The 16,159-nt window shown below is 47.1% G+C and overlaps 1 protein-coding gene across 1 annotated transcript in view; it reads right to left on the bottom strand.

Moving 5' to 3' along the window:
* Positions 1-16,159, bottom strand: part of LOC118390642 (serine/threonine-protein kinase 32A-like) — a 124,794-nt gene that overhangs the window by 46,080 nt on the left and 62,555 nt on the right. The window contains exon 6 of the mRNA XM_052529491.1: positions 213-250. Coding sequence (XP_052385451.1) covers positions 213-250 — 38 coding nt within the window. The remainder of the gene's footprint in view (positions 1-212; positions 251-16,159) is intronic.

The following is a 16,159-nucleotide window of genomic DNA, read 5'->3' as shown; positions in this document are numbered from 1 at the left end:
CCACATGTTACTGTGGGATGATGATGCTGAGGCTTTAGCTCCGCTTCCGTGCCTCCCTTCTCTCCCTCACACATAACTTGTCCCATGTTTCACATTCAACTTATGTAAACTGTAGATGTGACACATTTAAGACACAAATCAGAATAACACCTCCCTTACGTTCCGATGTTTCAAAGTCAAACACAACGTTATGTAAACTGTAGCCGTCTTACCGTATTCGTCCAGCAGAATGTTGTCAGGTTTGATGTCTCTGGAAATTCACACACACACACAGAGAGAGAGAGAGAGAGAGAGAGAGAGAGAGAGAGAGAAACACAGCATCATTAGGGTCACTGACCAGCCCCATCCCCATGACGATGCTGACAATCACTACAGTCTCTCTTCACTGGGACATTGGAGGAAAAAAACAACACAAAACTCAATGTCATGTCAAGTTCCGTCCTTAGTTAAAGGGAGGCCTTGCCAAAAAGAACAATATCAACCCATAAGCTACACACACAGAAATGTACAGTGTGTTGAACACAGTATTATCACAACCAATAATGCCCCTGTGTCTTTAAATTGGACTGACAGGAAGTGTGCTTTTCCAGCCAAACACAGTTTAAGTCCCAAATAGCTTGCTATTCCCTTTAGTGCACTACTGTTGATGATAGGGCTCTGTAGTGCACTCTACATGGACGGAGTAGGGTGCCATTTGGAACGCAACCTCATTCCGTGGGCCTGATTCTCCAGCCCAGTTCAGAGGACAGTCTGTCAGCAAGTCTAGAGGACAGTCTGTCAACCAGTCAGTCAGACGGTAAAGGATAGGGCCTGATTCTCCAGCCTGGTCCAGAGGACAGTCTGTCAGTCAAAAGGTGAAGGATAGGGCCTGATTCTCCAGCCCAGTCCAGAGGACAGTCTGTCAGTCAGAAGGTGAAGGATAGGGCCTGATTCTCCAGCCCAGTCCAGAGGACAGTCTGTCAGTCAGAAGGTGAAGGATAGGGCCTGATTCTCCAGCCCAGTCCAGAGGACAGTCTGTCAGTCAGAAGGTGAAGGATTGGGCCTGATTCTCCAGCCCAGTCCAGAGGACAGTTTGTCAGTCAGAAGGGGAAGGCTAGCCAGGCCAAAAAAAAGGCACACTTTATATTTTTGGTGCATGGGTCTGTGTCTACACTGATTTCCAGCCAACCCATCATTCACTGGACAATTACTTATTTACTTTGAGCAATGGGACAAGGTGGGGTGTGTAAACAGAGGGGTGTTATGCAGCAGGTGTGTGTGTGTGTGTGTGTGTGTGTGTGTGTGTGTGTGTGTGTGTGTGTGTGTGTGTGTGTGTGTGTGTGTGTGTGTGTGTGTGTGTGTGTGTGTGTGTGTGTGTGTGTGTGTGTGTGTGTGTGTGTGTGTGTGTGTGTGTGTGTGTGTGTGTGTGTGTGTGTGTGTGTGTGTGTGTGTAAGAACCAGCAGGTAGGACTATGGGCACACCTTAGAAACCTGTGCAGAGGGACAAGTGTGGACCAGATCAGACCTTTTTGTATGAGAACCGCAGTGGCGACAGATCACACAGACTTAAGAGAGAACCACTTCAAAGAACAACTCTACCGTGTTTTTTCTCCATTGTATGATAATCAAATGTGGTATAAACTTTTTCTCATTTCGTTAGGGAAGCCTGCTTTGCCTCAGTTCTCATTTTCACAAAGCTGATCAAAATGGTCCTTCTGATCAAACATAGTAGGCCCACTTCATTTTCTCAATTACCCTTAAAGGACTGCAATGAGATTAATAAGATGCACAGAAGAGGATGGCTGAAGTTGTACATGCTCCTAACCAATAGTGCTATTTTGTTTGTAACTTATTCTTTTACTTATTTTGTACATAATGTTGCTGCTACCGTCTCTTATGACCGAAAATAACTTCTGGACATCAGAACAGCACTTGTCTCACCACGAACTGGAAGAGGCTTATTCCTTTAACCTGTTAAGTCGACCCTCTACTTTTTCGAACATTCTGTTAAAAATCGCGCAACATTTCAGTGCCCTGCTACTCAGGCCAGGAATATAGTATATGCATATGATTAGTATGTGTGGATAGAAAACACTCAGACGTTTATAAAACTGGTTAAATCACGGCTGTGACTATAACAGAACGTGCGTTTCATCGAAAAGTGCAGGAAAATCTGATCACTGAAAATGTAAATAAATATCCATGCGTGACTTCAAGGAATTGTTCAAAGTGAACCGAATTAAATGAGGCCGAGGTTGCAGTGCCTACAGCTTCCACACGTTGTCTAGAGTCTTGTCATTTGATTCAGCTTTGATTCTTGGTCATACCGAATCAAGGGAACCGATTCCCTCCGGTCTCCGACCGGATGTTTTGGTCGAGCTCTCTCCAGACATTTTTTCGAGACAGACACGACGACGACGACTATGCTAATTATTTTGTTTACGTCCCCTTCGGGTCTTTTGGGGTGTTACATGCTATCAGATAATAGCTTCTCATGCTTTCACCGAAAAGCATTTTAAAAATCTGACTCGGTGCCTGGATTCACAACAAGTGTAGCTTTAATTCAATACCCTGCATGTGTATTTTAATGAACGTTTGAGTTTTAACTAATACTATTAGCATTTAGCGTAGCGCATTTGCATTTCCAGAGCTCTAGATGGGACGCCTGCGTGCCAGGTAGGAGCAAGAGGTTAACGAGTCTGACGAGAAGGATCTACTGCTCTCCCGGAACAGGCCCAGATACCCGTCATTTGCGTGCAAAAAAGGAAAAGATGACGCAGATCGGGCTGCCTTCTGAGAATTCGTAGGCGAGTGAGTAAACTCCCACTGCCATCCATTCTACTTGCTAACATGCAGTCATTGGAAAATAAAATTGATGACCTACGATTACGATTATCCTTCTAACGGTACCTTAACAACTGTAATATCTTGTGTTTCACCGAGTCATGGCTGAACGACGACACGGATAATATAGAGCTGAAGGGATTTTCCATGCACCGGCAGAACAGAGAAGCTATGTCTGGTAAGACGAGGGGTGGGGTGTGTGTTTTTTTGTCAATAACAGCTGGTGCGCAATGTCTAAAATTAAAGAAGGCTTTAGGTATTGCTCACCTGAGGTAGAGTACCTGTAGCCCAAACTAGCTACCAAGAGAGTTCTCATCTATATTATACGTAGCCATCTATTTACCACCACAGACCAATGCTGGCACTAAGACCGCACTCAACCAACTCTATAAGGCCATAAGCAAACAAAAAAATGCTCACCCAGAAGTGGTGCTACCAATGGCCATGGACATTAATGCAGGCAAACTTAAATCAGTTTTACAAAATATTTACCAGCATGTCACATGCGCAATCAGAGGGAAAAAACTCTAGACCTCCTTTACTCCACACACAGAGATGCATATAAAGCTCTCCTCCGCCCTGCATTTGGCAAATCTGACCATAATTCTATCCTCCTAATTGATGCTTACAAGCAAAAACTAAAGCAGGGCGTGCCAGTGACTCGCTCACTACGGAAGAGGTCAGATGACATGGATGCTACGGTTGGATGCTATGCTAACATGGATGCTATGTTCCAGGATTCATCCAATGGCATTGAGGAGTACACCACCTCAGTCATCGGCTTCATCAATAAGTGCATCGATGATGTCGTCCCCACAGTGAGTACGTACATATCCCAACCAGAAGGCAACATCCGCATTGAGCTAAAGGCTAGAGCTGCCGCTTTCAAGGTGCAGGACACTAATCCGGATGCTTATAAGATATCAGAAGAACCATCAAACAAGCAAAGCGTCAGTACAGGATTAAGATTGAATCCTACTACACCAGCTCTGACACTCGTCGGATGTGGCAGGGCTTGAAAACTATTACGGACTACAAAGGGAAACCCAGATGCGAGCTGCCCTGTGACGCGAGCCCACCAGACGAGCTAAATGTGTTTTATGCTCGCTTTGAGATAAGCAACACTGAAGCATGCACGAGAGCACCAGCTGTTCTGGATTACTGTGTGATAATGCTCTCGGTAGCCGATGTGAGCAAGACCTTTAAACAGGTCAAATTTCACAAAGCCGCGGGGCCAGATGGATTACCAGGATGTGTACTCAAAGCATACTTGGACCAACTGGCAAGTGTCAAATCGGAGGGCATTCTGTCCAGTCCTCTGGCAGTCTCTATGGGGGTGCCACAGGGTTCAATTCTTGGGCCGACTCTTTTCTCTGTATATATCGATGATGTTGCTCTTGCTGCGGGCGATTCCCTGATCCACCTCTACGCAGACGACACCATCCTGTATACTTCCGGCCCGTCCTTGGACACTGTGCTATCTAACCTCCAAACGAGCTTCAATGCCATACAACACTCCTTCCGTGGCTTCCAACTGCCCTTAAACGCTAGTAAAACCAAATGCATGCTTTTCAACCGTTCGCTGCCTGCACCCGCACACACGACTAGCATCACCACCCTGGATGGTTCCGACCTAGAATATGTGGACATCTATAAGTACCTAGGTGTCTGGCTAGACTGTAAACTCTCCTTCCAGACTCATATCAAACATCTCCAATCTAAAATCAAATCTAGAGTCGGCTTTCTATTCCGCAACAAAGCCTCCTTCACTCACGCCACCAAACTTACCCTAGTAAAACGGACTATCCTACCGATCCTCGACTTCGGCGATGTCATCTACAAAATAGCTTCCAATACATGATCAGCTCCTTTGTCTTGCTCACATTGAGGGAGAGGTTGTTATCCTGGCACCACCGCTAACATTACGAGACAGCCTATAGGGAGGAGGTCAGAGAACTGGCAGTGTGGTGCCAGGATAACAACCTCTCCCTCAATGAGAGGAAGACAAAGGAGCTGATCATGGACTACAGGAAAAGGCGGGCCAAACAGTCTGACCATTAACATCAACTGAGCTGTAGTGGAGCAGGTCGAGAGTTTCATGTTCCTTAGTGTCCACATCCCCAACAAACTATCATGGTCCAAACACACCAAGATAGTCGTGAAGAGGGCACAACAAAACCCTTTCCCCTCAGGAGACTGAAAAGATATTGCATGTGTCCCCAGATCCTCAAAAAGTTCTACAGCTGCACCATCGAGAGTATCCTGACAGGTTGCATATAGGTTGCATCACTGCCTGGTATGGCAACATCTCGGCATCTGACTGTAAGGAGCTACAGAGGGTAATGCGTATGGCCCAGTACATCACTGGGGCCAAGCTTCCTGCAATCCAGGACCTTTATAATAGGCGATGTCAGAGGAAAGCCCATAAAATTGTCCAAGACTCCAGTGACACAAGTCCTAGACTGTGTTCTCTGCTACCGCACGGCAAGTGGTACAGGAGCGCCAAGTCTAGGACCAAAAGGCTCCTTAACAGCTTCCATAAGCCATAAGACTGCTGAACAATTAATCAAATGGCCACCTGGACTATTTACATTGACCCCCCCCCCCCTCCATTTGTTTTGTACACTGCTGCTTCTCGCTGTTTATTATCTATGCATAGCCACTTCACCCCTACCATCATGTACAAATGACCTCAACTAACCTGTACCCCCTCACACTGACAAGGTGCCGTATATAGCCTCGTTAAACTTATGTTATTGTGTAACATTTTATTATTTGAAATGTTTTACTTTAGAGCATTGGGCCAGTAACCAAACATATTTGAGATGGAGTCTGAGCTGACTAGGTAAAAATCTGCCCTTGAGCAAGGCACTTAACCCTACCTAATTAGCTGATCCCATGCTGTGACCCCACTCTCTCATGGTGGCTCAGGAGGAGTAGGACATGCAAAAGCACATGTCCATTTCATACCACACTGCACATGTGTGAAAAAGGACAAATATAAGCACCCTCTAACTGAACTTTGACATATCACATCTGGCCATATGTGTCCAGGGCCTAGGAGACAGCTGACAACATACAGTACATTACTGTATGATCATCATAACACTGGATCAGCTGAACGTCTAGAGTCTAGATCAAACAGCAGGCTAGTAGCAGCAGCACCTGTCAGGGGGGATCATGTCCATGAACCTTAGGGTAGTCAGAACTAATGAGGCTCCTATCAGAGGACAGGGTTGATTAGCATATCAAAGGGTGCCTGCTGCAGCAGGTGGGAGGGGTAGGGTGGCTGGCACCACCCTCATTACAGGGGCATCAGTGTACCCAGCCCGGAGCCCGGATGGGGGTTAAAAAGGTCAGTTGTGTTGTGCTTAATTAGCTGACATTTCCCTCAAAGGAGGCAGATGGAAAGGTATTTTATCTTTAAAGGCCATGGCAGCCATTGTGGAGCAACAGAACAGGGGATGCTGCAGTGCCACTCAACAGCCTGCTGATGATTATAGGTGTGACTGTGAGAGCCAGAGCCAGTCACGACACAGCCCTGCTGTCACCCAGACAACGGCCTTTTCTAGATGTGCAAACACTGGGGTTTTATCACCTGTTCTCTAAAAACCCACTGTTTATTGTTCTGCATTTTCTATTCAGATGAATAACAAGCACCCTGCCTGTGTATTTCTAGGACGAAAGCCCAGAGCGCTGTCTGACAAACATTACCCAGTCACAGAGTATGAATTATGGGTGGCCCAGGGGGGTCTCAGAACCCACAAATGAAACAAAGTCAAACTTGTGTGACAAAGTCAAACTTGGAATTTAACCTTTCTCATATTTGTTTAAAATGTGCATTGCTACAGTGGTAAATAGTCAAGTAAAAGCTTATTCCAAAGGAAACGAACACCCCCACCTCTGCGTCATGGTTCAAAGAAAGTTGTCTGTGTGGCTGCATTTGTCATCCCGGGACAGTCCCATATCTCAGCCCATCTCAGCCCATTTTCAGGTGTCCCAACGTTTTGTCAGCAAGACGTATCAATTAATTCAGGCTTCAAGAGTGTAAACCCAATGACAATCGCCGAATGTCATTACACTATTAATGGATGCTAGAATTAGTGGACAAACGTGCAGGTAGCCACATTGTTTAAGGGATTTGTTTGACAATAAGATGGTTGTGTTCATGCCTAATTAAAAGGTAATGCAAATACTGACCATTAACCTTTTGCGTGTAGGGGGCAGTATTTTCATTTTTGGCTAAAAAACGTACCCATTTGAAACTGCCTATTTCTCAGCCCCAGAAACTAGGATATGCATATAATTGTCAGATTAGGATAGAAAACACTCTAAAGTTTCCAAAACCAAAATAATATTGTCTGTGAGTATAACAGAACTGATATTACAGGCGAAAGCCTGAGGAAAATCCAATCAGGAAGTTCCTCTTATTTTGAAACCTCTCTGTTCCTATGCATGCCTATCCTCCATTTAAAGGGATATTAACCAGATTCCTTTTTCTATGGCTTCCCTAAGGTGTCAACAGTCTTTAGACATAGTTTCAGGCTTTTATTTTGAAAAATTAGCGTGAAGGATCACCTTGCGTAAGTGGACAGGTGGGGGCTCTCAGAGTGAGTTTTTGCACAACTGAGTAAAGCCGCCATTGTTCCTCCCGCTGTTATTGAAAAACCTACACACTCAGTTGATATATTATCGAATATATATTTTTAAAAACAACATGAAGATTGATGAACGATTAAAAAAACGTTTGACATGTTTCTGTGGACATTATAATATATATATTATTTGGAATATACTGCATTGTCGTGACAAACGTCGGTATTTTGGGTATAAAAATAATCTTTATGGAACAAAAGGAACATTTGTTGTGTAACTTGGAGTCTCGTGAGTGAAAACATCCGAAGATCATCAAAGGTAAACCATTTTTTTGATTGCTTTTCTGATTTTCGTAACCTAGCTACTTAATGTTTAGTGTACATAATGTCATGTTATCGATAAACTTACACAAACGCTTGGATTGCTTTCGCTGTAAAGCATAATTTCAAAATCTGAGACGACAGGTGGATTAACAAAAGGCTAAGCTGTGTTTTCCTATATTGCACTTGTGATTTCATGAATATTAATATTTTTCTGTAATATTATTTGACTGTGGCGCTATGCTATTCAGCGATTGCTGTTGACAATTATCCCGCTACCGGGATGGGTAGCGTCAACCAGTTAAATGACGTCTTTAAATGTAATTTAACTGTGTTTTTTTGTATTACCTTTTAATTTATTGTCAAACAAACCATTTCAGAAATTAGGGTACCTGCATGTTTGTGTAATTATTAGGCCCATTAAACATTTTATCTTCGCATCTGCACATAGGCGGTCATGTAAATTTCATGCTATAATTCGCTCTCTGCCCAGGCAATTACCTTGGCCGTGCTCCTCGTTCATAGACTTATATCAGTAGAAGATTTGTGATGATAGCATGTGCTGGAGTTAAACAATTCTGGTGTTCTGGTGAGCCTGGTCCCAGATCAGTAGGTATGATGGCAGATACTGAATGACAACGACAGTGAGAGGATTTAAATAAAGCACACGCGGATCTGGGACCAGAATAGTTTAGACCCAAATTGAGTCCCTCTCTTTCAATGTTGTTGTCCTGTGTCTGCCCACTCATTACTGGTGTAGCTAGAAGCCTAATCCCAATCATCTAAACTGGTCAGTCCCCTCTCCCTGGGAATTGTAATAGCATGTGCTGACGAGCTTAATTCATTTCCATATTTTCAATGTGACAGCTGCACACTGGGCCCTCATCTCGCACTACAAATTCATTAGGACTGTAATATTCTGTAATACTGTAATATTCCAGCAACTGGAGATGAGAAACAGATGGCCTGATGTATCGACAGCCAGTTGACTGAGGGACTATTCAAGGGCCTGATGTATCGACAGCCAGTTGGCTGAGGGACTATTCAAGGGCCTGATGTATCGACAGCCAGTTGACTGAGGGACTATTCAAGGGCCTGATGTATCGACAGCCAGCTGGCTGAGGGACTATTCAAGGGCCTGATGTATCGACAGCCAGTTGACTGAGGGACTATTCAAGGGCCTGATGTATCGACAGCCAGTTGGCTGAGTAACTATTGAAGGGCCTGATGTATCGACAGCCAGTTGGCTGAGGGACTATTCAAGGGCCTGATGTATATACAGCCAGTTGACTGAGGGACTATTCAAGGGCCTGATGTATCGACAGCCAGTTGGCTGAGGAACTATTGAAGGGCCTGATGTATCGACAGCCAGTTGACTGAGGGACTATTCAAGGGCCTGATGTATCGACAGCCAGTTGACTGATGGACTATTCAAGGGCCTGATGTATCGACAGCCAGTTGACTGATGGACTATTCAAGGGACTGATGTATCGACAGCCAGTTGACTGAGGGACTATTCAAGGGCCTGATGTATCGACAGCCAGCTGGCTGAGGGACTATTCAAGGGCCTGATGTATCGACAGCCAGCTGGCTGAGGGACTACTCAAGGGCCTGATGTATCGACAGCCAGCTGGCTGAGGGACTATTCAAGGGCCTGATGTATCGACAGCCAGCTGGCTGAGGGACAATTGAAGGGCCTGATGTATCGACAGCCAGTTGGCTGAGTAACTATTGAAGGGCCTGATGTATCGACAGCCAGTTGGCTGAGTAACTATTGAAGGGCCTGATGTATCGACAGCCAGCTGACTGAGTAACTATTGAAGGGCCTGATGTATCGACAGCCAGTTGACTGAGGGACTATTCAAGGGCCTGATGTATCGACAGCCAGTTGACTGAGTAACTATTGAAGGGCCTGATGTATCGACAGCCAGCTGACTGAGGGACTATTGAAGGGACTGATGTATCGACAGCCAGTTGACTGAGGGACTATTCAAGGGCCTGATGTATCGACAGCCAGTTGACTGAGTAACTATTGAAGGGCCTGATGTATCTACAGCCAGTTGACTGAGGGAGTATTCAAGGATCTGATGTATCGACAGCCAGTTGACTGAGGGAGTATTCAAGGGCCTGATGTATCGACAGCCAGTTGACTGAGGGAGTATTCAAGGATCTGATGTATCGACAGCCAGTTGACTGAGGGACTATTCAAGGGCCTGATGTATCGACAGCCAGCTGACTGAGGGACTATTGAAGGGCCTGATGTATCGACAGCCAGTTGACTGAGGGACTATTGAAGGGCCTGATGTATCGACAGCCAGTTGACTGAGTAACTATTGAAGGGCCTGATGTATCGACAGCCAGTTGGCTGAGTAACTATTGAAGGGCCTGATGTATCGACAGCCAGCTGACTGAGTAACTATTGAAGGGCCTGATGTATCGACAGCCAGTTGACTGAGGGACTATTCAAGGGCCTGATGTATCGACAGCCAGTTGACTGAGTAACTATTGAAGGGCCTGATGTATCGACAGCCAGCTGACTGAGGGACTATTGAAGGGACTGATGTATCGACAGCCAGTTGACTGAGGGACTATTCAAGGGCCTGATGTATCGACAGCCAGTTGACTGAGTAACTATTGAAGGGCCTGATGTATCGACAGCCAGTTGACTGAGGGAGTATTCAAGGATCTGATGTATCGACAGCCAGTTGACTGAGGGACTATTGAAGGGCCTGATGTATCCACAGCTAGCTGACTGAGGGACTATTGAGGGGCCTGATGTATCGACAGCCAGTTGACTGAGGGACTATTCAAGGATCTGATGTATCGACAGCCAGTTGACTGAGTAACTATTGAAGGGCCTGATGTATCGACAGCCAGTTGACTGAGTAACTATTGAAGGGCCTGATGTATCGACAGCCAGTTGACTGAGGGACTATTCAAGGATCTGATGTATCGACAGCCAGTTGACTGAGTAACTATTGAAGGGCCTGATGTATCGACAGCCAGTTGACTGAGGGACTATTGAAGGGCCTGATGTATCCACAGCCAGCTGACTGAGGGACTATTGAGGGCCTGATGTATCGACAGCCAGTTGACTGAGGGACTATTCAAGGGCCTGATGTATCGACAGCCAGTTGACTGAGGGACTATTCAAGGGCCTGATGTATCGACAGCCAGTTGACTGAGGACTATTGAAGGGCCTGATGTATCGACAGCCAGTTGACTGAGGGACTATTGAAGGGCCTGATGTATCGACAGCCAGCTGACTGAGGGACTATTGAGGGGCCTGATGTATCGACAGCCAGTTGACTGAGGGACTATTCAAGGATCTGATGTATCGACAGCCAGTTGACTGAGTAACTATTGAAGGGCCTGATGTATCGACAGCCAGTTGACTGAGGGACTATTGAAGGGCCTGATGTTGACTGAGTAACTATTGAAGGGCCTGATGTATCGACAGCCAGTTGACTGAGGGACTATTCAAGGGCCTGATGTATCGACAGCCAGTTGACTGATGGACTATTCAAGGGCCTGATGTATCGACAGCCAGTTGACTGAGGGACTATTCAAGGGACTGATGTATCGACAGCCAGTTGACTGAGGGACTATTCAAGGGCCTGATGTATCGACAGCCAGCTGGCTGAGGGACTATTCAAGGGCCTGATGTATCGACAGCCAGCTGGCTGAGGGACTACTCAAGGGCCTGATGTATCGACAGCCAGCTGGCTGAGGGACTATTCAAGGGCCTGATGTATCGACAGCCAGCTGGCTGAGGGACAATTGAAGGGCCTGATGTATCGACAGCCAGTTGGCTGAGTAACTATTGAAGGGCCTGATGTATCGACAGCCAGTTGGCTGAGGGAAGGGCTGATGTCAAGCTGACTGGCTATTGAAGGGCCTGATGTATCGACAGCCAGTTGACTGAGGACTATTCAAGGGCCTGATGTATCGACAGCCAGTTGACTGAGTAACTATTGAAGGGCCTGATGTATCGACAGCCAGCTGACTGAGGGACTATTGAAGGGACTGATGTATCGACAGCCAGTTGACTGAGGGACTATTCAAGGGCCTGATGTATCGACAGCCAGTTGACTGAGTAACTATTGAAGGGCCTGATGTATCGACAGCCAGTTGACTGAGGAGTATTCAAGGATCTGATGTATCGACAGCCAGTTGACTGAGGGAGTATTCAAGGGCCTGATGTATCGACAGCCAGTTGACTGAGGGTATTCAAGGATCTGATGTATCGACAGCCAGGACTGAGGGACTATTCAAGGGCCTGATGTATCGACAGCCAGCTGACTGAGGGACTATTGAAGGGCCTGATGTATCGACAGCCAGTTGACTGAGGGACTATTGAAGGGCCTGATGTATCGACAGCCAGTTGACTGAGTAACTATTGAAGGGCCTGATGTATCGACAGCCAGTTGACTGAGTAACTATTGAAGGGCCTGATGTATCGACAGCCAGTTGACTGAGGGACTATTGAAGGGCCTGATGTATCGACAGCTAGCTGACTGAGGGACTATTGAGGGGCCTGATGTATCGACAGCCAGTTGACTGAGGGACTATTCAAGGATCTGATGTATCGACAGCCAGTTGACTGAGTAACTATTGAAGGGCCTGATGTATCGACAGCCAGTTGACTGAGGGACTATTGAAGGGCCTGATGTATCGACAGCTAGCTGACTGAGGGACTATTGAAGGGCCTGATGTATCGACAGCCAGCTGGCTGAGGGACTATTCAAGGGTCTGATGTATCGACAGCCAGTTGACTGAGTAACTATTGAAGGGCCTGATGTATCGACAGCCAGTTGACTGAGGGACTATTCAAGGATCTGATGTATCGACAGCCAGCTGGCTGAGGGACTATTCAAGGGTCTGATGTATCGACAGCCAGTTGACTGAGGGACTATTCAAGGGCCTGATGTATCGACAGCCAGTTGACTGAGGGACTATTCAAGGGCCTGATGTATCGACAGCCAGTTGGCTGAGGGACTATTCAAGGGCCTGATGTATCGACAGCCAGTTGACTGAGGGACTATTCAAGGGCCTGATGTATCGACAGCCAGTTGACTGAGGGACTATTCAAGGGCCTGATGTATCGACAGCCAGTTGGCTGAGGGACTATTCAAGGGCCTGATGTATCGACAGCCAGTTGACTGAGGACTATTCAAGGGCCTGATGTATCGACAGCCAGTTGACTGAGGGACTATTCAAGGGCCTGATGTATCGACAGCCAGTTGACTGAGGACTATTCAAGGGCCTGATGTATCGACAGCCAGTTGACTGAGGGACTATTCAAGGGCCTGATGTATCGACAGCCAGCTGGCTGAGGGACTATTCAAGGGCCTGATGTATCGACAGCCAGTTGACTGAGGGACTATTCAAGGGCCTGATGTATCGACAGCCAGTTGGCTGAGTAACTATTGAAGGGCCTGATGTATCGACAGCCAGTTGGCTGAGGGACTATTCAAGGGCCTGATGTATATACAGCCAGTTGACTGAGGGACTATTCAAGGGCCTGATGTATCGACAGCCAGTTGGCTGAGTAACTATTGAAGGGCCTGATGTATCGACAGCCAGTTGGCTGAGGGACTATTCAAGGGCCTGATGTATCGACAGCCAGTTGACTGAGGGACTATTCAAGGGCCTGATGTATCGACAGCCAGTTGACTGATGGACTATTCAAGGGCCTGATGTATCGACAGCCAGTTGACTGAGTAACTATTGAAGGGCCTGATGTATCGACAGCCAGCTGACTGAGGGACTATTGAAGGGACTGATGTATCGACAGCCAGCTGGCTGAGGGACTATTCAAGGGCCTGATGTATCGACAGCCAGTTGACTGAGGGACTATTCAAGGGCCTGATGTATCGACAGCCAGTTGGCTGAGTAACTATTGAAGGGCCTGATGTATCGACAGCCAGTTGGCTGAGGGACTATTCAAGGGCCTGATGTATATACAGCCAGTTGACTGAGGGACTATTCAAGGGCCTGATGTATCGACAGCCAGTTGGCTGAGTAACTATTGAAGGGCCTGATGTATCGACAGCCAGTTGGCTGAGTAACTATTGAAGGGCCTGATGTATCGACAGCCAGTTGACTGAGGGACTATTCAAGGGCCTGATGTATCGACAGCCAGTTGACTGATGGACTATTCAAGGGCCTGATGTATCGACAGCCAGTTGACTGAGTAACTATTGAAGGGCCTGATGTATCGACAGCCAGCTGACTGAGGGACTATTGAAGGGACTGATGTATCGACAGCCAGTTGACTGAGGGACTATTCAAGGGCCTGATGTATCGACAGCCAGTTGACTGAGGAACTATTGAAGGGCCTGATGTATCGACAGCCAGTTGACTGAGGGAGTATTCAAGGGTCTGATGTATCGACAGCCAGTTGACTGAGGGAGTATTCAAGGGCCTGATGTATCGACAGCCAGTTGACTGAGGGAGTATTCAAGGATCTGATGTATCGACAGCCAGTTGACTGAGGGACTATTCAAGGGCCTGATGTATCGACAGCCAGCTGACTGAGGGACTATTGAAGGGCCTGATGTATCGACAGCCAGTTGACTGAGGGACTATTGAAGGGCCTGATGTATCGACAGCCAGTTGACTGAGTAACTATTGAAGGGCCTGATGTATCGACAGCCAGTTGACTGAGGGACTATTGAAGGGCCTGATGTATCGACAGCTAGCTGACTGAGGGACTATTGAAGGGCCTGATGTATCGACAGCCAGCTGGCTGAGGGACTATTCAAGGGTCTGATGTATCGACAGCCAGTTGACTGAGTAACTATTGAAGGGCCTGATGTATCGACAGCCAGTTGACTGAGGGACTATTCAAGGGCCTGATGTATCGACAGCCAGTTGACTGAGGGACTATTCAAGGGCCTGATGTATCGACAGCCAGCTGGCTGAGGGACTATTCAAGGGCCTGATGTATCGACAGCCAGTTGACTGAGGGACTATTCAAGGGCCTGATGTATCGACAGCCAGTTGGCTGAGTAACTATTGAAGGGCCTGATGTATCGACAGCCAGTTGGCTGAGGGACTATTCAAGGGCCTGATGTATATACAGCCAGTTGACTGAGGGACTATTCAAGGGCCTGATGTATCGACAGCCAGTTGGCTGAGGGACTATTCAAGGGCCTGATGTATCGACAGCCAGTTGGCTGAGTAACTATTGAAGGGCCTGATGTATCGACAGCCAGTTGACTGAGGGACTATTCAAGGGCCTGATGTATCGACAGCCAGTTGACTGATGGACTATTCAAGGGCCTGATGGGACAGCCAGCTGGCTGAGGACTATTCAAGGGCCTGATGTATCGACAGCCAGTTGACTGAGGGACTATTCAAGGATCTGATGTATCGACAGCCAGTTGACTGAGGGACTATTCAAGGGCCTGATGTATCGACAGCCAGTTGACTGAGGGACTATTCAAGGACCTGATGTATCGACAGCCAGTTGAGTGAGGGACTATTCAAGGGCCTGATGTATCGACAGCCAGTTGACTGAGGGACTATTCAAGGGCCTGATGTATCGACAGCCAGCTGGCTGAGGGACTATTCAAGGGCCTGATGTATCGACAGCCAGCTGGCTGAGGGACTATTCAAGGGCCTGATGTATCGACAGCCAGCTGGCTGAGGGACAATTGAAGGGCCTGATGTATCGACAGCCAGCTGGCTGAGTAACTATTGAAGGGCCTGATGTATCGACAGCCAGTTGGCTGAGTAACTATTGAAGGGCCTGATGTATCGACAGCCAGTTGGCTGAGTAACTATTGAAGGGACTGATGTATCGACAGCCAGCTGACTGAGTAACTATTGAAGGGCCTGATGTATCGAAAGCCAGTTGACTGAGTGACTATTCAAGGGCCTGATGTATCGACAGCCAGTTGACTAAGTAACTATTGAAGGGCCTGATGTATCGACAGCCAGTTGACTGAGGGACTATTCAAGGGCCTGATGTATCGACAGCCAGCTGACTGAGGGACTATTGAAGGGCCTGATGTATCGACAGCCAGTTGACTGAGGGACAATTCAAGGGCCTGATGTATCGACAGCCAGTTGACTGAGGGACTATTCAAGGGCCTGATGTATCGACAGCCAGCTGGCTGAGGGACTATTCAAGGGCCTGATGTATCGACAGCCAGTTGACTGAGGGACTATTCAAGGGCCTGATGTATCGACAGCCAGTTGGCTGAGTAACTATTGAAGGGCCTGATGTATCGACAGCCAGTTGGCTGAGGGACTATTCAAGGGCCTGATGTATATACAGCCAGTTGACTGAGGGACTATTCAAGGGCCTGATGTATCGACAGCCAGTTGGCTGAGTAACTATTGAAGGGCCTGATGTATCGACAGCCAGTTGGCTGAGTAACTATTGAAGGGCCTGATGTATCGACAGCCAG

Source organism: Oncorhynchus keta, chromosome 11 (assembly GCF_023373465.1).
Source record: "Oncorhynchus keta strain PuntledgeMale-10-30-2019 chromosome 11, Oket_V2, whole genome shotgun sequence".
Lineage (NCBI taxonomy): Eukaryota > Metazoa > Chordata > Actinopteri > Salmoniformes > Salmonidae > Oncorhynchus > Oncorhynchus keta.
This window is presented reverse-complemented; position numbering and strand designations above follow the sequence as displayed.